The following is a 24,185-nucleotide window of genomic DNA, read 5'->3' as shown; positions in this document are numbered from 1 at the left end:
GTTCATCTCTGCTGTGCGGAGCGGACGACCTCATGGAGAGCTCTGTGGACCAGGGTCACGTCACCTCTTCTAGCCTCACCAACCCGCTGTTTGACATGAACCTCAGCAGGAGCGAGCTCTACAGCTTCCACAGTGATGGTGAGTGGCTAACCTATCAGGGGTTTTCAAAGTGGGTGACGGGGAACCATGGGGTGCCGTGATGCCAGTCCAGGGGTGCCGGGAGTTAATTTGATAATATTTGGAATTCGTCAATATCACTTCATCAATATCACTTCGCTATGTTAGTAAAACAGACCTGATTTGCTCTGTACTTGATGAGTTCTCTTCCAAAAATAGCAGATCTACAAGCTCACAACGTGTCACGTTGTGACGCGTTGTGACGCGTTGTGAGCTTGTAGATCTGTTATTTTTGGAGAACATTCTCCCAGAATAAGCATGCTGGGGTTCAAGTGGTTAAAGGTGGAGTATAACGTTATTTTCAGTCAGTTCTGATGGAAACGGATATTTCTCCAATATGATGTAAGATTCAAAAAATTAACAGTTATTTATAGGGGTGCCCTGAGTCAAAAAAGTTTGAAAACCCCTGGGCTAACCTATCAGGGCCTTTCAAAACCTTTTCTCTGTTTCGTCATCCCAACACCCGACAGTGGTGGAAAAAGTACTCACATGTTTTGCTTTTCAAGTAAAAGTATCAATACTTGCAATGCAGAAATACTCTGTTACAAGTAGAAGTCTGGTATTCAGAATTTACTTGAGTAAAAGTTTGAAAGTGTTCAAAATGTACTGCTATATATCACTGCTTTCATTCAGATACATGTTAGACAGTTGCATTTTCTTAGTTGATTGATTAATTGATGTGAATGATATGTTATATTGTGAGCTGTGAATACTATGTGTTGCTATATTGAGTTTGAACGCTGAGAACAAGTTGTAGATAAGGTTAGAATGTAGAGACAGGTTGAAGGTCACACAGCTGCTAGCAGAAGAATAGTTTTTAGAGGTGGGACGTTCGTGAACTAATCGAGTCTTTTGAACGGCTCTTTGAAATGAACAATGGGATCCGGTTCGCAGCAAGGAGCCATTCCTTTCTAAATGAACAGTTGTGGAAAAACTACAAACATTCTTACTTATGTAAAAATATCAATACTGCAATGTAGAAATACTCTGCCACAAGTTTCCAATGAAAACAAATTAGGAAAGAAATAGAAGATCTACAAGCTCACAATGCGTCGCGTTGCATTGTAGATCGGCTATTTTCAAATGGCCGAAATGTATATAGGGTTGCAACTAAGTGATTTGTATTAAATTAGAATCAAACTCTAGAAAGTAACTATGGTAACTAAAATGACAGTCTTTTGAATAGCTCTTTGAAAGGAACGGATCTCAGAGATCCGTCTCACTTCAAAGAACCATAAATCCCATCTTTATTTGTTTTATGATTCACACAGCTTAGTAGAGGATATCAAATGTTTTAGCCAATTATACGCGGACAGTCAGGAAGAGGGACTCAGTCTTGTTTTGTCTGTGTCTTGGTGTAGGACGTACTGTATGTACATGTGTGTGTGACTGTTGCAGCGCTGTAAATAAATGTTTTCTATTATGATCTTTTAAGATCGTTTCTGAGTCAAGGTTTGCTGCTCTTTTGAGAGTTTCAATTCCGCTATAGACTCTTAGACTGAAGTCTATAAATAAGTAGGAAAAAAACAGGCTTAAAGGTTTAAAAATACACCAAATGGATGACACAAAAAAAGGAAACATATAATAGAACATGTATAGTAAATGTAAATATATAGAAAATGTAAGAAATACAGATTAAATTCATGATAGTGAGTGTGACATAAAAGGGAGTGGAGGCCCAGACTTTGTTTTAGGTCGACCTTTCATGTATTCAGGCCCGGTATACGGCACATATGGAGGATGGAGGGAGTAGGCCAACGCTGTTTATAAAGAGTCTCCTACTGAGTCTCCTACTGAATGATGATCGGTCATCAATTTATTGGCTTAGGAATGTGACAAAAACAAACAAATCTCCATGAATTCAAGGCTTCATTCATACCTATAATCCCCTACTCTGGAGAAGTAGTCGACAAGTGCTACAGGGAGCTGCTCCTTTGAGAAATATGTTATTAGATTACATTAGTTACAGTTGACAGAGTCACCATTATTTGAATTAAGGGTTATTGTTACTTTTCTCTGCTTATGATACAATAATAGTCATGACCAGCAGATGGTAGCCACGCTTCAGGATAACCAAAACGTTTTCTCAAAGCTGTGACAGGATCTTGAGATGGTGGATATCGGCCTATAGTGTGTGTGTGTGTGTGTGTGTGTGTGTGTGTGTGTGTGTGTGTGTGTGTGTGTGTGTGTGTGTGTGTGTGTGTGTGTGTGTGTGTGTGTGTGCGTGTGCATGTGCGTGTGCACGCGCGCGCGCGAGTGTCCTGTCAACTCACCAGATACAAATACACAACAAACGCATACCTCATCAAGATGTCATGGTGTCTCTCTCTCTCTCTCTCTCTCTCTCTCTCTCTCACACACACACACACGCACGCACGCACGCACGCACGCACGCACGCACGCACGCACGCACGCACGCACGCACGCACGCACACACACACACACACACACACACACACACACACACACACACACACACACACACACACACACACACACACACACATTATGTCATGTCACTGTGTGTCAAGTATAAGGCCTAACAGCTGAATGTGTTTTCATCCCCCATGTTGTTGCAGATTTAAAACCACAGAAGCCCAGAAGACAGTGGTGTTTGAATGTGATCATCGTTTATCTCATCCTGCTGACGGGACTCAACGCCTTTCTATTCTATAAAGGTTAGACATTATACAAATCAGTTGATCACAGATAGCATGAATATGTATCACGTCTATAATATAAAGACTCATGTTAAATGGACTCATTACAAGACATTTACATTTTGTGTTGAATCTTGTGTTTTGCTCTCTTTGGCTTTCTTTCTGTTTTAGCCTTTCTACTTTTGTGTTTCTATTTATATTCATGTTCAGCCCAAACAGTATTGGATAGTGAACATTCAGACTGACAGCGTTAAAGGAGTAGTTCACGCCCAAAATGACCTTTTTTCTATTGATTCGTCACGCCATGGAGACTTGAGTTCAATAATATTTTTTTTGTATTTGTCGCACTCCTAAGAAAAAATATTGATTGTAGTAAATTTACCCCCATTGATTCTGAATGGGGACCCAAATGCATGGGCCTGGATGGGGACACAAATACAAAGCCCTGGATGGGGACCCAATTGCATTTGGGTGAGAATAAAATTTACTTGACCCTTGACCCTAAATATACCCCCATTGATTCTGACCCAAATGCATTTGGGTCCCCATCCAGGGCCTTATGCCAGGGCCATGCATTTTGGTCCCCATCCAGAATCAATGGGGGTACATTTACTATAAGAAAGGTGACCGCAAAGAAGCCAAAAGGCACGCACATCTAAAGCCACAGTTGGCTGGGTGCTAGACTAAAGCAGTGCATACAGGTAGAACAATAAAAGTCTGCACACCGATTTATGCTCCCAAACATTAAGTTTTACTTGTGGTAACCACACCACAAGTAAACTTAATGTTTGGGAGCATAAATCGGTGTGCAGACTTTTATTGTTCTACTGGCAAATTTACTATAAACATATTCTTTTGTCTTGGGAATGCAACGAGTAAAACAAAATATTATTGAACTCAAGTCTCCATGGCGTGACTAATCAATAGAAAAAAGGTACTTTTGGGGGTGACCTACTCTTTTAAAGTTGCTCTTCTCGAACCGTGTTGTCTTGACCCATGTTGTTATCACGCTTCATCCCAGTTTTCACGCTGGAGCCCCCTGCCTCGGCCTCCAGGACGGAGCGGCTGACATCCAATCACATCGGGGGAGATCATGAGGACGACTCCGACCTGCCCACCATGGTGCGGAACAACAGTGAGGAGACCAGGACCCTGAGAGGCCACCTGGGGGCGCTGCAGAGCCAGGTCTGTATGCCGGCTGTCCTTATCGTCACTCCAAACTTCAAACTAGTGTGTACTTTCGTAAATGAAAGCCCTACTTCATCATACAAGAGGGTTGCACAAATAGTGAAAAAAGCAGATCTGCAAGCACACAATGCCTCGCGTTGCAAGCAGCCTACAGTGAAACCACACCCCCGTCCCCCCATTGATACAAATCTATATAAAACAAACATTAATATTAATTAGATAAGCCACGTCAAGCCGTACTAATGGTACACAGTGAGCAAATATTTAATGAGTGGCGCGAAATATTTCTTTTCTACCTTGAAACTGGAAGAACACAGAAATAGCTACAGAGACAGCAGAAATCTCTGAATCCACAAGCATATGGACAAAATGAACCATATCATTGCCCCCCATCACAAGTGACTCATTGATATAATATATATTTATAGAAAAAGTGATTTTGTGTTTCATGGCCCTTTAAGCGGGTTAGTGTAGCCAGTTTTAGTTGATTAAAACCCAGTTTAGGCCTTTTTTTATAATTTGACTAGTTTCGTTTCGCTGGATGTTTCAGGGAAGTATAAAATCACCTTTGCTTAGGAACTTTGCAGGCAGGGACCGTGACATTAATGCTATGCAATGGGACCGTTTTAATGACAGGTCAGTGACCTGTGCGGAGAGGGCGGCCAGATCAGCAGACTGAGGGCTGACCTGAGTCTGGTCAACACCAGCACCTTCCTCCTGGACGGGAAGCTGACTACAATTAGCCTCACGCCAGGTATGAGGGTGTGCGTTTGCCCGCATATGTGTGTGTGTGTGTGTGTGTGTATTTTATTCTATTGTTGAGGAAAAATGACCCTTCATGACAACGGTGCTGAACATGGCTGACTGAACTTACAGGTCCTCCTGGCCCACCAGGGACGAATGGAGACAAGGGGCTTTCAGGTAAGGTTTACTGAGTAAAACTATGCCTAAACCTAACCTTAACCTTAAACTTAACCCTAACCCTAACCTTAACCTCAGTAAAACTATGCCTAAACCTAACCCTAACCACCGTCGGAGTAATGAGATGTCGGACTTATGTGCTGTCCGCCTCTTTCCTCAGGTCCACCTGGCGTCCCGGGGCGTCCCGGGGACAGAGGAGTTGCCGGACCGAAGGGGGAAAACGGTGAGTTCAACCTCAAGCTTGATCTTGCTACTCCAACCTCTACTGACTCATATTTTTTTGTCGCCTGCTCAAATGTCTGTAAAACTGGCATCAACCAACAGACCTTGTGCTTGTTGCTGGCGACATCACAGAGCTGAAATCTACTCTTGTACATTTTTGTGATCATTCATAAAGACCGGTTACGCTATGCACTGCGTCCTTTAATGCAGTGGTTCCCAAACCGTTTAGCTCAAGACCCAAAAGAGAAATTTGACGTTTGCCCGGGACCCAAAATAGTGAAAACAGCAGATCTACAAGCTCACAATGCGTCGCTTCACGCCGCCTTGTGAGCTTGTATATCGTCTAGTTTTCTAATTTATGGAATTTCTTAGATTTTTCTTTAATTTATTAATGAAAATACTTGGGAAAATCATAGCATTTATTTTTTTAATGCATGAAAATCGTAGCTTTTTGGGGAATGCTTTTTGAAAATGTTTTGAAACAATCATAATTAAAAACAAAATGTAGGAAAAAAAGAATTAAGGGACCCATAAAAATGTGCCCGCGACCCATAAATGGGTCCCGACCCAGTGCTTTAATGCACGTAAGCCATAGAATGGTTAGAACCCCAGTGTAGCAGCAAACTTTGGCTTTCAGCTGCTGGTTCCAGCGATGATCACCCCGCTGATGATGCCCTGTCATCTCCTGTCAGAAGCAGATGAGAAAGCAGGATGAATGCCGCTGCAGCCATGCTTCTCTTTTCTGCAAACCGCCAACCGTGACGCTGTGAGCTTGTAGAGCCGCTATTTTTGGTGCGCGAAACCGGCACGCCTCTACGTATAAAAGAAATCAGGCGATAGTCAATGCATTGACATTTCCTGTATGAAATCTCAATCAAGGGGTGGACTTTTACACAAGGCAAAACAAATCACCCAGTGAGTCTCGCTCTGATGTTTTCCAATAGGTCATTCACCTATCCCCACAACATCTCCACCTCTACGGAAATATCATCCTTTATTACATTAGCGTCTGAAGGGCTAGCGCTTAGCTAGGTTAACACGGATCAGTGTCCACGATTAAGGTCATAATTGCTGTAAAGAACACGGCGATCTATCAATGGGGAAGTGCAGTTTGTGTATGAAACGTGCAGTTCCTGCTGAATGAACATTCTCGTCTCACGTGGACGGGCCCCGAGAAGCGATTTGTCAACAAGCCCACTTCTGCGCCGCAAAAAGTTTGTTTTCTTTTCTCCCACTGCACTAAATGCTGTCGAGGGCAACTATGAGGGGAACAGGCTTGCATACCCTGCCGCTGATGACAAATTGGAAGTGGAAAAAATACTGATGAGCTTGTGATGCTTGTGGTTGATTACTTAGTAACAGGTTATCTAACACACCTTGTGAAAACCGAATCAATTCTCTTTGTCTCAAACATCAGACTTCAGGAGGTTGTGGTGGAGTGAGAACTGGGCTAAAAGGAGGTTGTGGCCTACTTTGCCTAGTGTTGATTTTGTCGACTAAGACTATGACGAAAAATGTTCGTCGACTACCTTTTGTCACTGACGAAAACGAAATAAAACCGAAATGAAAACAGACATTGCCAAATAAACATTTAGTCTAAACTAAATTTAGACTAAATGGAATGTTATTCAAAAGACTATGACTAAAACTAAATAAAAAATTATAGATAGCAAGTTATCGGGAGAAAGCATGGCAAAAAAGGTTATCAGTGGACAATACATAGAGTACATACAGTACATACAGTTGTGCATATGAGACAGTCATAACAGAATGCTATGTCACACCTTGTTTAACCACTTTAGCTTCACAGCGTGTTGTAAATGATGTAGTCTCGCGTAGCCAGACAACTATTCCACAATCTCAGAATGCTACAGTATCGAGTCTAGAACTACACCTCCCAAAATTCCAGTAACGGAAGCTGGCATTTACGTTCATGAAAATATATTTTTTATATTTCTATTTCTGCAAATAAGCATCCTTAGATTATTTACATTTATTAGGATACACTTGCGCGACTGTGCGAACATTTGCGAATGTTAATGTTTTTGAAATATACGATTTTTGGTTTTGGATTAATGTAATAATTGCTGAAATCAACTAGTGTGAACTGTGAATATAAACCACACTCTGTGGCACATGCTTGATTGATTGAAGACTTTATTAGAAGTTTGCATAGGAAAAGGTAGAGTTTCATGACGGTACAGCTCACTGGTATAAGGTCTACTAAAAGGAGATCCTAGAAAAGACTACGCTTATTTCCACAGGAAACCATTAAAGTATCTCATATAACATTGAATGACAATGCTGGCCCACTGTTCTCTCTCCACCAGGAGCGAGTTAGGCTGTAGCCTACACAATGAATATTTTATGATTCCCCGGGGTGCACTTCACTTGGTCATCATTTGCCTTGGTGGACAAAGTAAATTGAAAGTATTGAAAAGTATACAAAGTAATACATTTTCTTTTCAATATCAATGCATTGTTGTATTGGCATTTTGAACATTATACCATAAACGATAATACATGTCTGCCATTTTAAGAATGGAAAAAAAAGGAGTGAAAATAACAAATCATCAAGCTCACAACGCGGCCCTGTTGTAAGCCTTTTGAAAGGCTATTTTCACTAGCCTGTTTGAAACAGGGCTTAAGTAGTTAATTCATAATAATTTGGTCTCAAGAGTCTCTTCCTGTCAATGTAGTGGAGTCAATATTTCTATTGGAAATGTATCGTGAGCTTGCAAAAAGTAAAGTAAACAAATACTCAAAAAATGTACAGTACTCAAAAAATGTAGAAATGTTGTCTCTGTCCACCACTGACATTTGAGTGGTCAACACAGATACAAGCAGGAATGGAAATAGTCAAAATACAGCAACAATTTGAAAAATGACAAAGCAGACACAACACATCAACAATCACAAGCTACTAAAAATATATATATATATATTAGTGAAGTAAAGTAGTAAAGTAAAATAGTATAGTGTATAGCATGGTTCCCCAAATAGTTTTCCCCAAGGTCCGAATTATGTCTAGGGTACCAAGCCGAGGGCCACAACATTGCAGGGGGCGATTGTGGCGTTTCCACTACTCCAGCGACAGTTCAGATATCGTCACTCTCGGGCAGAAACCTCGTATCTCCAAGTTTGAAATGTGTACGTTTTTTGGTAAAGCAAAGCCCTGCTTCATCATACGAGATTGTCGCACAAAACTAGTGAAAACAGCAGATCTACAAGCACACAGTTGTGTGCTTGTAGATCGGCTGTTTTCACTAGTCTAGTACTTTTTTGCCAGACCCATGAAATGGGTAGGCCTACATAAGCAAATGTCGGTCTGTCCGGTTTTTCTCCATAGATGGTCATGATGATGACATGATGATGACATGAGGGAGGGATAGACCGACAGACAAAGCCTCCATGTCATCACAATGACATGAGGGAGGGACAGACTGACAGACAAAGCAAAAGGCTTTGTCTGTCGGTCTGTCCCTTCCTCTTTTCTCCATATTTGGTCACAATGATGTCACAAATGATGATGACATGAGGGAGGGACAGACAGCCTATAAAGGGACAGACAGCCTATAAATGTACCATTAAATTTATAGGCCCAGAGGGTTGGCAGAACCGGGGTCTGGCACAACCAGGTTGACCTGGTCTAGTTTAGATGATAAATACAAAACGAAAGGTTTTGGACATACAAGGTTTCCACCCGATAACGACGATATACTAGTGTTGTTGCTGCTCTTATACCACCATTATTACTGGGGTTGGTGGGGGCCAGACAGTAGCCCGCCTATAGGGAACCCTGGTATATAGTATGCTGAGCTACAGATCATCTGCTTCCTTCTAGGTGACGGCAAAGAGGGACCCGCTGGACCCCCCGGACCAAAGGGGGACACTGGCGAGATGGGGCCCCATGGAGCCGCTGGAGAACAGGGACAGCCTGGCCCTGCAGGTATGATTTGTTTACAGTTGTGGGGTTAGCTACAGACAGAGAAACACAACATTCGGGAGACATTTAAAGGAGCTATAGTCAACTTTTTCTTGAAAAACGGACGCTAAAATAAAAATGTTTCGAAAAATATTTTAGAAAAAAGATTAAGCTTCATATATGTGTTTCTATTCAAAAATGACCACAAAAAGCGTAAAATAATGATAAAATAATCCTTTTGGCCATGTCAGACTGACTTTGTTTACATTCCTCTTCTATGGATTGATAAGGGATGTAAACAAAGTCGGCCCTACAATGGCCAAAATGATTATTTTATCATTATTTTATGCTTTTTGTGGTAATTTATTTTTTTAGACAAAGGAAACCTCTTATTCCTTTACATACTTCTTTGCCCAAGCAACTGGGAAGGGCAGCAGCTTGCCTACCCTTGCCCTATTTGATGCTTTGGCTGTTCAAAAATAGGATAGGACACAATGTGTTGCAAACTTGTAGATCATATATCTTTTAAAGAATGTTGAAACCTTTTTTTCCCGTACATTTTTATCCCACGATTTTGTAACGCATTTTTCACCCAATGCCAATGCCTAAGCTGTAATCCTGGGAACTACCTTTACCCTCTGCCAGCCTGGGGAGAGCCCCGACCTGAGCTCATGCTTCCTTCAGTACATGAGGAGTGAGCAGGCCGCTTCTTATCACCTGACAGAGCGGAGTTTCCCTGGTAGGACGTAGCGCGTGGAAGGAACACGTCATTCCAACGAGTTCCTTTCCCCTCCATCAGGCGCACCAGCTGGCCAGGGGGAGGCATTATAGAGACCAGGATTACTGCATGTTTTTGTGAGGGTATTTAACCTATAGGGAATACGGGGAGAACATGCAAACTCCACACAGAAAGGCCATTTCGCCAACCCCACCTAGGGTGTGGGCACTGATGACACAGAGGAGAGAATACGCCCCCAGTGCCCACAGCTTTCTTTCATTGTAAATGGAGCTCTATAATTAACAGTAATTGAACAAAACATTTCAGGTCAACGTGGAGACCCTGGACCCCCAGGACCTGATGGGGCAGCTGGTAAGTGTGTGCAATTCAAATTCTTTTTGTTTTGTCTTTGCTGGAAATTCCGTCAACAGCTGTTTAATGTTAAAGTCTTTTTATCTAACATCCATTTTAGTAGTCTCTGATGACAACTCTGGTAGCGCCGTTGTCATTTAGTCTCACAGGATTCAGTTTGAAACAAAACCACAGAAGTATTGTGACCGTCACTCTAGAGTGTTTTTATTATGCTAGAGTTGAGTCTAGCGTAATAAAAATCACACCTAGTGTGAAGTGAGCGGTGCTATATGAGTTAATTTAATTAAGCGCCATGCGAAGCTTGGCCAATGTGACCCTGGGCGTACAACAAACTTTGAGCGCTTTGTGCCAAGATGTAGGCCAGATGTAGGCCACGCTTCAGAGCCCGGACAAAGTCAGATGTTGGAGCTTAGCTCCTTCCAAGAGCCCTGCTCAAAAACAGAGCTGCATCTTTTTTAATTGAAACACTTACGGTAGATTCTGGAAAACACCAGATCACAGAATGAATCTTCAGTGTTTAACAAATGTAATTTAATCCACCTGTTACACTCAGAGTTAAATTAACACAATGAATTTGACAGTGACTCATCTACATGGAAGTTGTTTGAAATATGCCGTAATGTGACCTTTGGAAACCTGTGTGAATCCTGTTATTTGACGATACCTGTTTTTTTTTTCACCATGACCAGCAGGGCAACATTACTGCCACACTGAAAGAGGCGGCAGCCTCTGTCTGAGACAGGCAATCACGCATGAAATATACCCAATATGAGCTCCATTTCATTCCGAGCACACCCTTTTCACCTCGCCCGTTGCGGTGCAGAAACGTGCGCGGGGGCTTCGGCACACGCGCGCCGTGCTCCTGTCACATCCATATAAAATATGCCCCCAGATTCATATTAGATAGGCTGAACTTAGCTCCCAGACTTTGCATTTTTCATTGCTGAAAAACGAGCGGTGAAAAACAGCTTCCACCGCGGACATGTCCGCCACGTGCGTGGTGATGGGTTGTTGAAATAGTTCTCTGCCGCTTGGCTGGCTATCCTGTCTTCGCTTCATAAAGTCGAAAGAATAAATGCTTTTCCCTTAAACTTCCTTAGAGTACACTATTAAAAGTGCTGTGCTGCACCGCAGGGCTACATCTCCTACTTAAGAGCAGATGAATCATGAATATTTTGCACAGATAATCTAACCACCAGAGTGAAGCTTACACACTGTACACACTGTATACCAGGGGTCTTCAACGTTTTCATGCCAAGGACCCCTTAGTTGAGAGAGAGATTAAGCAGGGACCCCCACAACCATGTCATAGATTCCATATCGTTTCATTGTTTGAGCAGCACAATCATGTATTTTGGATTCATGTCAATTTGTGTTTTCAGATATTTAACCACTTGAACTGTCACTACTTCTCCCCACTGCACCAAACCTCTTTGCAGAAAATAGCAGATCTACAAGCTCGTTGTGAGCTTGTAGATCTGCTATTTTTGGCTTAAGTTCTCAGAATCTGGTTAAGAATTTGGCTAAAAAGGAGTTTTTTTTTTATCCCTTCTTTCTATCACACAAATATTTGGAGGACCCTCTGTAGTAACTCTGAGGACCCCCTAGGGGTTGAAGACCCTTGCTGTATACTGTACAAATGTCTGCTTGCCTGTTCATCCAGTGGTAGGCCTACCCTGTGCTATATTTTAAATACATTTTCCCATAATGTTTTTGATTCATGCATAAAATATGGTCTGTGGTTAAAATAAACCAAAGAGTTTCATTTCATGTTTTGTTCTACAAGAACAATATCTCAACTCTTTCTTAACATCTAAACTGTGGTATTTGAAGCTGTTACTGCTTTTTTACTTTCTTTCTTTAATTAGCCTTTGTCAGTACTGACTAATTCTTTTATTCCTTAATTTTTATCCCACAATTTTGTAACCCATTTTTGAGCGGTGGTCACAACGCTCCTATACGTGGCCGTGTGTGTGGGTATGTATGCGTCCGTGTCTGTAGCCTGCCTCCCTTAACATCTGACCACACATGTTAAGGGAGGGGCGCTGTTGTTCAGACTCACATTCACACACACGCACACACGCACGCACGCACGCACGCACGCACGCACGCACGCACGCACGCACGCACGCACACACACACACACACACACACACACACACACACACACACACACACAGCCTCCACCGCTCAGTTCACACAAGTGTGATTTTTTCACCCAGTGCCAATTGCCTATGTAATCCTGGGCTCTGCTCTCCCTCTGCCGCGCCTATCACTACTCAGTACTGACTAATTCTGAGATTAGTCTGGAGATTATTTTGTTTGAGCAACATGTGTGAATACCGACAATATTATTCTTTTCTCAATTCATGCAAAAATGTATGCAAGAAGGTCTATAATGTAATCATTCATCTGTCCGTCCGTCTGTCAGTTCGTCCATCCGTCCACCTCTCTGTCTGTCTGTGTGTAAAAATCATATTACTTTCTGTTCATAATAAGCATGTTAATAACAGCAACCTCATCCTGAGTGACTAAAGGTTGGACTATGTTGAATTGTGTAATATTTTATAGTTTCACGTCCTGTGGCAGCTGTTGCGGTTCTGGAAAAGTCTCGTTGTATGTCAGCTGATCAATGTTGTGAAACCACAGAGTTTCACTTCCATCAATGCCAATATTATATTGCTGATTAATGCTTTCATACTAATTATTATTACAGTACTTTGGACATTTTCTGAATTTAGCTGACGCTCCCTTTTGGCTCATTTCGACTACAAGAACTAAGTGAACCTTGTTGTGCCATCTAACGCATTTTCACAGGTTCTGGATTTGTTTCTGTCTCGGTTTCCAATCTCAGGGAGTTGTACAAATGTCTTTTCTTCTTTCTTTTAATTAGGCCTATAATTATTGAATGCTTTAACCATTAACCATTAACCATTTAAAAAATAGCAGATATACAAGCTCACAGCGCGGCACCGAGTGCCGTGCTGCGAGCTTGTAGATCTGCTATTTTTGAAAAAGTCATGAAAATGTGTGCAAATCTTTGAATATATGTATTTTCAAAGCGAACGTTTGTAACTCAAATTTAGCTTCTGGGTGGTCCCTGGAACTAAATATTTTGAGATGCGCGTCCGTGGCCAAATGCATATAATTTTGGGGGTCCTTCACATGAAAAAGTTTGAGAACCACTGACATAGTAGTCTCTCAAGAACAGACTAACTGAGCTCCAGTTGAGTGAAAAGGACCTTTTCTTTGACGATGGCTGCCCAGATTGCTGACATAGAAACATAGGGTTTTTCAAAAAACCTTAGAAGGATTCAAAAGACACTTATAGAATCGAGTCAAAATTGTAATTTTCACGATAAAAAAAATAGCCGCGCTGTGAGCTTTTTTCAATAGTTAAAGCATAAAACAATACAACATAATGTGTACCCGTTCTAAATGGGTTAATTAGTTTCTTTATTTTATTTTTTAATGAAGTACCTCCCTGTTTCTGGTTATAATGGGGGGGTTGCACTTCTTCTTAGTCAAAAGAGGCCTTTGAATGTCTGTCTGTTTGTTTATGTGTGCTTGTATCCATGCAGGTCCCGAGGGTCCTCCTGGAGCACCAGGCCAGCCAGGACGTCCAGGTGACCAGGGACCAGGTGCAAAGGGAGACAAGGGAGACGCTGGGACACCAGGTGAGACTTTCTTCCAGGCAGTGAATGATGCTTGTCTGATGTTAGGGGTGGGCGATATATGGTGATAAGTATCATTGAGACGATACAATGTCTCCACAATATTCCTTTTCAGAGATATCGTAAATATTGTGATACAACGAGGGAGCCTGATAAAAAATCCTGTTGAATTGTTAATACAGAGATTCATTGCAGAATTCATTTAAACCTACATTTTGATCTAAATCAGTAGTTCTTAAAATGTCAAGGTCTCCCCCTTAACTCTGACATACTTATGTACTTGTAAGGGTCAATTTAGTCCCTGGACCCCACTTTGAGGACCACTGGTCTAAATGGTCTGTTACTCCTTTCTCTTTTAGGTTTTGTTACCTTTTAGGTGTTTGTAAGTAACTTGAAAAATAACAATAAGTAACATAAAAACCAACATGAAAAAGAATTGTGTATCGTGGTACAGCTTGGAAGAATATCGTGATATTGTATTTTTCCATATCGCCCACCCCTATCTGATCTCATCTTTGACCCAGATCTGGCTTCAAACTGATTCACACGCCCTTGTGTGCCGGTGTCCCTGTGCCGGAAATAGCCAATCTAAAAGCTCACATAGACCTCACAGTGTATGTATTATGCTATCATCAGTGGTGGAAAAAGTACTCAAATATTTTACTTAAGTAAAAGTATCAATACGGCAATGTAGAAATAATCTGTTACAAGTAAAAGTCTGGAATGATATTCCTTTAATACCAAAAAAAAGTGCTCAATATGCAGAATGTCCCAGATGGCCAAGAGTCAAGACAGCCCATATGTGTGTGGCTGGTTCTACCGACAGGGATCTCCATATATGGGCATAAAAGGGATTGTATGTATGATGTCAGATGTTATAGACGTCACTTTCACATAACGAATAACCGAGTGAGCATGTTTGGGGTCACACAGCCTGTCTCCATATACAGTACATAGATCTCCATTAAGGGTACCAGGGGTCTCCATATATGGGTAACTGGTCCGATATACATATACATCACTGGCCAGATGGCCAAGACACGGCACGACCTTGCCCTTTAGGGTGAGCTCACTTGTCGCCCTTAAGCGTCTAAGTTTACCATGAGAAATGTCACAGCTTGTCTCCGTGTGTGTACACATTTTTACGGCCTATGGGTTTGCTGCTCTGACATCATGCTCTGATGTCACTGTGATGACACATCCGGCACATCTTGTCCACGTATCCATGTATCTCTGAAGGTCACGCCTGCCACTGTGGTTCCCTTGACACATCACAGTTGATATCACAGGTGACATCACCTATGTAAAAGTCCATATATGGTTATTCCCCAGAATCCCTTTTATGCCCATATATGAAGATCCCTGATGTCATCGATATACATCACTGGCCAGATGGCCAAGACATGGCCCATATCTGTGTGGCTGGGTCAGATAGGGATTTCCATGTATGGGCATAAAAGGGATTGTATACTGTGAAGTCATGGGAACCACTCTAACTTGGGATGAACTGCAGCATCATTTATTATGTACAATAATACATAAATAATCAGTTGATCTAATTCATGTGTTATAAATATTGAACATTTATTTCCTTTGTCTTGTGTAAACCAGGTTTCCAGGGGCCTCCTGGAAGAGATGGGTCCATAGGCGAAAAGGGAGCTCCTGGTTTCCCAGGTAGAAAATAAGCATTTACTGTAGGGGTGTGTGTGTGTGTGCATACGTGTGTGTGTGTGTGTGTGTGTGTGTGTGTGTGTGTGTGTGTGTGTGCGTGTGCGTGTGCGCGTGCGTGTGCGCGTGTGTGTGTGAGCATCTGTGCGTGGCTGTGTGTTAGGGCATTCACCAAATATTCGAATATTCTAATATCAAAGTCACTATTCGACGTTGGTCACCGAAGTCGAATATTCGCTTTTTTTTGTTTTTTTTTTGTTTTCGCTTTAAAAATATACATAGTTTATAAAGCTTGGCTAGATAGGAAGTCATAAGAATGAGTTGTCAATGCCCCTGGTGGATGAATTTGTTAATGCTCTATTCCAGGGGTTCTCAAACCTTTTTAGGCAGTAACCCCCAAAATAAACATGTTTGAACTGGGCATCCCACCCTGACAAGCACTTGGAATTGTAGGTATTACATTTAATGTGACTCGGTTCCGCAGATAAATATTGTGAAAATAGCAGATCTACATGCTCACAACGCCTCGCAGCGCGAGGCGTTGTGAGCATGTAGATCGGCTCGGCTATTTTCACAATGTTCGCTTCTTGCTGACTTAATATTTGACCGTTTGGCCAGTCATGTCGAATATTCGACTATTGGAATACTTTGAGGACTATTCGTGAATGCCCTACTGTGCGTGTCTGTGTGTTAGTATAAGCATACTATGTGTAGCTGCTTGTATCAAGTATGTTCTGTGCTTCTACGTGATATTTTTCATTATTGTCTTCGCCAAGGAGTGCCTGGTGCCCCTGGCCCCAAAGGAGACAACGGAATTGTTGGACCACCTGGCATAGTGGGCCCTGCAGGTAAGTCTAAACAAACACTGACCCATAGACTTATACATTTTCAGGTATACATTTTCAGGTTCCAATTTGATCAGGATTGAATTCATGGAGGATAACGAGTGCAATTGGAAGTAATTAAACAAAACAATGAATGATGGTCAGTGTCATGCCAGTATGATGGTCAGTATGTAAGTATCATGGTCAGTATTATTGTCAGTATCAGGTCGGTATCATGGTTAAAATCATGTCAGTATCATGTTAGTATCATGGCCAGTAGTGTCATGTTAGTATCATGGTCAGTATGTATCATGGTCAGTATCATGGTCAGTATTATGTTAGTATCATGTTAGTATCATGGTCAGTATCATGTTAGTATCATGGTCAGTATCATGTTAGTATCATGGTCATTATCATGGCCAGTATCATGTTAGTATCATGGTCAGTATCATGTTAGTATCATGGTCATTATCATGGCCAGTATCATGTTAGTATCATGGTCAGTATCATGTTAGTATCATGGTCAGTATCATGTTTGTATCATGGTCAGTATCATGTTAGTATCATGGTCAGTATCATGTTAGTATCATGGTCAGTATCATGTTAGTATCATGGTCAGTATCGTGTTAGTATCATGGTCATTATCATGGCCAATATCATGTTAGTATCATGGTCAGTATCATGTTAGTATCATGGTCAGTATCATGTTAGTATCATGGTCATTATCATGGCCAGTATCATGTTAGTATCATGGTCAGTATCATGTTAGTATCATGGTCAGTATCATGTTAGTATCATGGCCATTATCATGGCCAGTATCATGTTAGTATCATGGCCAGTATCATGTTAGTATCATGGTCAGTATCATGTTAGTATCATGGTCAGTATCATGTTAGTATCATGGTCATTATCATGGCCAGTATCATGTTAGTATCATGGTCAGTATCATGTCAGTATCATGGTCAGTAGTGCCATGTTAGTATCATGGTCAGTATCACGATCATTATCATGGTCAGTATCATGGTCAGTATCATGTCAGTATTATGGTCAGTATCATGTCAGTATCGTGTCAGTATCATGAGGTCAGTATCATGTCAGTATCATGGTCAGTATCATGTCAGTATCATGTCAGTATCATGTCAGTATCATGTCAGTACCATGTCAGTATCATGTCAGTATCATGTCAGTATATCATGGTCAGTATCATGTCAGTATCATGGTCAGTATCATGTCAGTATCATGTCAGTATCATGGTCAGTATCATGTCAGTATCATGGTCATTATCATGTCAGTATCATGTCAGTATCATGTCAGTATCATGGTCAGTATCATGTCAGTATCATGTCAGTATATCATGGTCAGTATCATGTCAGTATCATGGTCAGTATCATGTCAGTATCATGTCAGTATCATGTCAGTATCATGGTCAGTATCATGTCAGTATCATGTCAGTATCATGGTCAGTATCATGTCAGTATCATGTCAGTATCAGGTCAGTATCAGGTCAGTATCATGGTCAGTATCATGACAGTATCATGTCAGTATCACGGTCAGTATCACGGCCAGTATCACGGCCAGTATCATATGTCAGTATCATGTCAGTATTTTGTAAATTTTCAGTTGACCAGAGTTCTACACTAGACTACTGTAGCTTAGTAGCCTTGTGGTTAGAGTGTCTGCTCTGAGACTCAGACGTTGGGGGTTCGATTCCCCGGCAAGGTCATACCAAACACTATAAAAACGGGACTCAATGCCTCCCTGCTTGGCACTCGGCATCGAGTGTGACATACTAACGTCATGTCCATGGGGAGTACTTGTACATCAAGCTGCCTCATGCTACATTATCAGGAGATATGCTCCTGCCCTATGGGTCACAAGGCTCGGCAAGGCTTGCTTACTTAGGGTCTATACTTGGTCTCCTCATGTTTTCCCTCTGAACAAAATAGCCTATTTATAAGTCCACAGCACATAGAGTTTTGACACATTATGAATATATTTATTGCCTATAGGCCTATATTGCTTTTTATAAATTATATACAATAAAAGCCAGTGTTCTTGTGGTGGGTTTGTACCTACAGTAGGTTTCATGAGACCCACCTTTTCTGACTCACTGCCGATACACTAATGTTACTGCCCTCAAACCACAGGTGCATGACTTTTCAAATACTTTTCTTTGGTGTCTTGTCTTGTCTTGTTTTGTTTAGGCTCAAGTGGACCTCCTGGATTAAAGGGAGATGCAGGTGAGTCTTCTGCAGTACATACTACAAAAGCCTTTCTCTGTTATTATAACGTTATTGTGCAAGGGTGCAGAAGTGGCTTATACCGTACATGCACGTGTGTGTGTGTGTGTGTGTGTGTGTGTGTGTGTGTGTGTGTGTGTGTGTGTGTGTGTGTGTGTGTGTGTGTGTGTGTGTGTGTGTGTGTGTACGTGCATAGTTGTGTGTGCGTACATGTGCAGCCCTGTCTGTGTGCTGTCTTGCTTCCATGTACAGTTGTATGTGTGCATCTTGTCAACCTCTTAAGCCCTACAGTATATTCTTCGTTAAACAGCAAAAGTAGCAAATTTACAACCTCACAATGTGTTTTCCTTTTACCTACATTATAATGACATGACAATGAATCTCTGTATCTCTGTTCCTTCATCACAGGACCCCCTGGACCCGCTGGAGTCCCAGGCCTGAAGGGTGACAGGGGAGAGGCACAAGGTAAATGTCTCACACACACACACACACACACACACACACACACACACACACACACACACACACACACACACACACACACACACACACACACACACACACACACACGCGCGCACAATCAACTTACACAAAGCCTTTCTTTTCACAAGTTTCCTTTTATACATTTCTTCAAACCATGCAGTGGTGTAAAGTAACTAAGTACTTTTACTTAAGTACTGTACTTAAGTACAATTTTGAGGTATCTGTACCTTACTTGAGTATTTCCAATTTCTAATACTTTTACTTCTACTCCACTACATCTCAGATCCAAATATTGTACTTTTACTTCGCTTTTTGAAAACCTTAGCTACTAGTTACTTTGCAGTTATACATTATAATATATAAAAAAAACATATATTAACCACTTTAGCCTTATTTTATCCCGTGGCTATTTGAAAATAGCCGATCTACAAGCTCACAACGCGTCGCGGTTGTGAGCTTGTAGATCTGCTATTTTCAAACATTTTGTACTTTTACTAATTTTGATGCCAATACTTTCATACTTTTACTCAAGTACATTTTGAATTCAGGACTTTTACTTGTAATGGAGTAGTTCTATATTGCTGTATTGATATACTTTTACTTAAGTATAAAATGTGAGTACTTTTTACAACACTGAAACCATGTAACGCTAAACAGACATTACTACCTACCTCTCTCAAAGCAGAGCTCAATGTGCGTCTGGCCGGGGGGTCTTCATCTCGGGGCCGAGTGGAGCTGAAGCACAACGGGGCGTGGGGGACGGTGTGTGACGACAGCTGGGACACCCTGGACGGCGCGGTGGTCTGCAGGATGCTGGGCTTCACGAGGGTCACGACGGTCTTCACCTCTCAGGTTGCCGGTGAGGACCTTAAACTCCGCTAATACACTGCATCAGGGGTCTTCAACAGGGGGTCCGGGACCCCTAGGGGGTCCTCAGAGTTACTACAGGGGGTCCTCCAAATCTTTGTGTGATAGAAGCTTTTTTTCTTCTTCTCTTTTATATTAATCATTGAATTATTCCATACTCTGAGAACTTTAGCCAAAAATTGCAGATCTACAAGCTCACAACGCCTCGCGCTACGAGGCGTTGAGGCAAAGAGGTTTGGTGTAGAGGGGAAAAAGAGCAGACTAAGTACACAGTGAAAGGTCAAGTTTATTAAGTATTAACGGTAAAAAAAAAAAACACAAATTGACATGAATCCAAAATACACTGATGATTGTGCTGTCAAACGATGAAACTATATGGTATCTATGGGTTGTGGGGGTCCCTGCTTCATCTCTCTCTCAACTAAGGGGTCCGTGGCCTGAAAACGTTGAAGACCCCTTCACTACACACCTAGACTGCCATATTGGAGAGAAGTTGGGTCTCTTCTCGTTTCCTTCAAAGGTGTTACCAATGATACTAATGAAGGCTCTGTTCCATTTCATGTAGCACAGTGGTTCTCAAACATTTTATTTCAAGGACCACCATAACTCAAATGGAATTTGACCCAGCCATAAGGGTCCATTTGTACAAGTTATACACCTTTTAAGGGGTCATTTGGAACCCCCAAGGAACCATGAGGGTCCATGGACCACACTTCGAGACCCACTGGCGTAGCAGAGTGTTTCCAGGCAGAGAGCCAACATGCACAATATCAGCACCCTGACTCTGTTTGACCAGAATGGAACAGAGCCTTCATTAGTATTGGTAACACCTGTGAAGGAAGTGAAAAGAGACCCAACTTCTCTTCACAATGTATGCTGTGCATGTACAGTAGCCTCTACTGCCGCTTCTGAAGTTGGTCACGGTCACGGGCTAGAAGTGGGTCTGATGAATGTGTTAATATACTGAACTGACGGTGGTTCTCAAGCGCTTTCACATTGAGATGTGATTTTGCATCACCTTCAAAACAACACTTTCGGAACATCCCAAGAGCCACTTGTTGGGTCCCAGCCTGATTGATACAGACAGCAGGATAGAGCAGTGGGGAAATACTGTATATCAGTGTTTTTAACCCATTTAGTGCTCCAGACATGAACGGGTTAAATGTGTAGCGTGCCGCTCGCAGGGCTCCATTACGCTCCATTGTCTTATTTTGAAGGCCAGAAGTCCATTGCGTAAATACTTCCGGGTTGACGTCATGACGTCATACAACGGGAGCGGTCGTCACACCATGTGGTTTCTAAAATGGCCGATCGATGCCTTTGTTGTTATGTTTTTGTAGCGAGAATCTAATGCCATCCTTGGCTTTAAAAGTGTTGTTTGGAGAAAATGGACATTAAAGATGAGATTCCCCGTCGGCCTCCATGTTATGGGATTACTATTTTGTGCACGTGGATCCGTGATGATGATGAATCGGCGAGGCCGATCGTGCCAGGACCTTCCGCCAGGCTATTGGGTAGGAGAACCGGCGTTACTCTATATACAGTATTTTTCGCGAGTATACTCGGGATCGGCACTCTAAATACTTGAGTATTTTTCACGAGTATACTCGGGATCGGCTAGAAATGAGTTAAGAAGCCTCTTATCTCTGTATTTTACCGTAACTTCATACCTTGACGTGAATTGATGCCTGCCTACTGCCTACTTCATCATACAAGAGAGTCACACAGAGTAGTGAAAATATCTACAAGCTTGTAGATCAGCTATCTTCAGTTTTCTGGAGAAGGTTTCCACCTGACGGTGACGATATGCAATTGGAGAGAAACAGGATTCAGTTCTTGTTCAGTGATGAGGTCTGTCCTTAGGTAGATTACTTGATGAGATCTGTACAAAACTAAAAATCACGTGTAGCCTATATACAGTACAGATTCAGTAGAAACGGTTATTAAAATATGTACCAATGACATTGTGTCTTGATTTGACTTGACCCTAACAATCAAGACATTGTTTGATGGGGATTTCATTCACTTTTCAGGAAGAGGTGATATCTTGCTGGATGATCTGCGATGCAGAGGGACAGAGACCAACATCTTCGACTGTCCTCACAGCGGCATCAAGACTTCTGACTGTACACATGCAGAGGACGCTGGGGTGCAGTGTGCCTAACGTCAACTTCAAGTTCAAGTTTATTGTCACATCACACGTTTACAGGTGTAAAAAGAGTGGTTGAAAAAGTTTTCTCTGCCAGCTCCAATGATTTGCAGTTACGTAATATTGTTGAGAATAGAATTGAGAAAGAAACAAAGAATAAGGTCAGATAACAGGATAACAGTATAAAATATAGCCTATGGTGTGTGTGCAAAAAAAAGAAGGGAAAAAAAAGAAAAAGGAGATACAAATTAGGCACAATATCACAGTCTCAAGACAACACTTATATAGCGATGATGCAACAGAAATGTAATGTATTCATAGTCATATAGTTACTGTTGGGCAAAAACCTTGTATCTCCATATTTCTAGCTTTTTTTGTTTCGATTTTTGTAAATGAATGCTGTACTTCATCGAACATGAGTGTTGTGCAAAGGTAGTGAGAATAGCTGATCTACAAGCTCATAACCCTTTGCGATGTACCGCTTTGTTAGCTTTGCTATTTATGCTATCTTTGAAACATTTCGAAAGTGAAGGTGGTCAATTGGGGGTTTTATAAATATTGAACCGATCAAAAGTATCATTATTGTGACTAAATCATAACACTGGATCCATTGGAACACAGGTCATTTTTTCCATTTCTGAAAAGTAACGGTTTTGGACATACGTGGTTTCTACCAAACAGCGACAAATTATACATAAAGTGATAATGCCTGTGTGACAGTCTATGTCACCAGGACTGACAATGGCAACAGGGCATTGTTCTTTTATTTGGAAGCATAGGTTCCAGTAGCCTGGTCGTTTGGCTTTTGATACTGCCTAGAAACACACAGGCAGATAGATAGATGTATAGACAGGTAGAACGATGACATAGCCAGACTGATGAAATGGAACAGAAATATGCTCACTGAGACACTGTCATACTGTATGCACACAGCAAACATACTACCCGTAATTGCCGGACTATAGGCTGTGACCTTTTTCCCATGTTTTGAAACCTGCGGCCTATACAACGATGCGTCTAATCTATAGATTTTTACAGCTAACAGCCACCAGGGGCGCTCTTGCAGGAAGCAGGAAGGACACCTGCTGCTTATAGTCAAGTATATATGTATGTGTATATGTACACATTTGTTTTTTGTTCTAAATTTAGCTGGTGTGGCTCAGGTGCAGTTTATAGTCCAGCAATTACGGTACGTATGTATGTATCCCAGCAGATACGTACCAACACGCAGATACATACAGTACAGTACCTGTACACACTGGAGATATTGTACATACACAAGCTCACGCATACGGTACTAGCAGACTTGCCTACAGTGTGCCTACACAGATCACATCCATAAGCACATGCACGTGGTGCACGCAGTCGTGCAGGCATGTACATGCGAACAAACACACACACACACACACACACACACACACACACACACACACACACACACACACACACACACACACACACACACACACACACACACACACACACACACACACGGCCAGCGATAATAACATATCACCAAGGATGTGCACATATACGCAAAAAATGCCACTAATGACATTCACAGCTGGATCTCATTACATATTCCCCAAACTTTACTGTATGAAGCTGCATTCCGCGCCACGTTCCACCTCATTTACCAAAGGCATTAGCTGAATGGAATTACGCACAATTTCCTTGTATTTGTGTGGCTTCTGTGTTTTGATGTAAAAGTGCTGAACAAAACTTTAGTGCAATAAAAAAAAAACACTCATGTCAGAAATGAACCCCTTCTACTGACATCATCATCATCATCTCCCATGGCTAAAACCTTTCCCTGTCTCTGCATTTACATCTAACCCTGCCTTTCACTTTGCCATTCTATCCTTTGGCGACACGAGATGACATTGCATAGGTCAGTAAGGAGACGAGAAATTGGCCAGCTGACCCTGGATCAGTTATCTTAGCTCGATGAGGAATGATGTCTGACACAATCACAACAACAATAACAATAACAATAGCAACTAGAAAAGATGTAATTGGAAATTGCAAGAGTGGTTGCCTCAACGTCATGTAAAGCTCTACCACTTGCACCACTCCCCCATTGAACTCAACTACACT

At 41.8% G+C, this 24,185-nt stretch overlaps 1 protein-coding gene across 2 annotated transcripts; it reads left to right on the top strand.

Moving 5' to 3' along the window:
* Positions 1-23,957, top strand: marco (macrophage receptor with collagenous structure). Of its 2 annotated transcripts, none has more exons than XM_080753255.1 (15): positions 1-138; positions 2,757-2,855; positions 3,859-4,022; positions 4,662-4,779; positions 4,902-4,946; positions 5,107-5,169; positions 9,013-9,117; positions 10,139-10,183; positions 13,765-13,860; positions 15,469-15,531; positions 16,302-16,373; positions 18,554-18,589; positions 18,998-19,054; positions 19,758-19,931; positions 21,973-23,957. In XM_080753255.1, exons 1-15 carry the CDS (start codon positions 33-35, stop codon positions 22,101-22,103), a joined length of 1,374 nt encoding a protein of 457 aa, XP_080609381.1. In that variant the 5' UTR covers positions 1-32; the 3' UTR covers positions 22,104-23,957. The 2 variants fall into 2 exon arrangements, with proteins under 2 accessions (XP_080609381.1, XP_080609380.1); XM_080753254.1 differs by having other exon boundaries at positions 19,755-19,931.
* Positions 23,958-24,185: the final 228 nt, after the last annotated feature.

This window comes from Nannobrachium achirus (assembly GCF_963921795.1).
Source record: "Nannobrachium achirus genome assembly, chromosome: 22".
Classification (NCBI taxonomy): Eukaryota; Metazoa; Chordata; class Actinopteri; order Myctophiformes; family Myctophidae; genus Nannobrachium; species Nannobrachium achirus.
The sequence above is the reverse complement of the archived record's forward strand: the minus strand, read 5'-3'. Positions and strand labels throughout refer to the sequence as shown.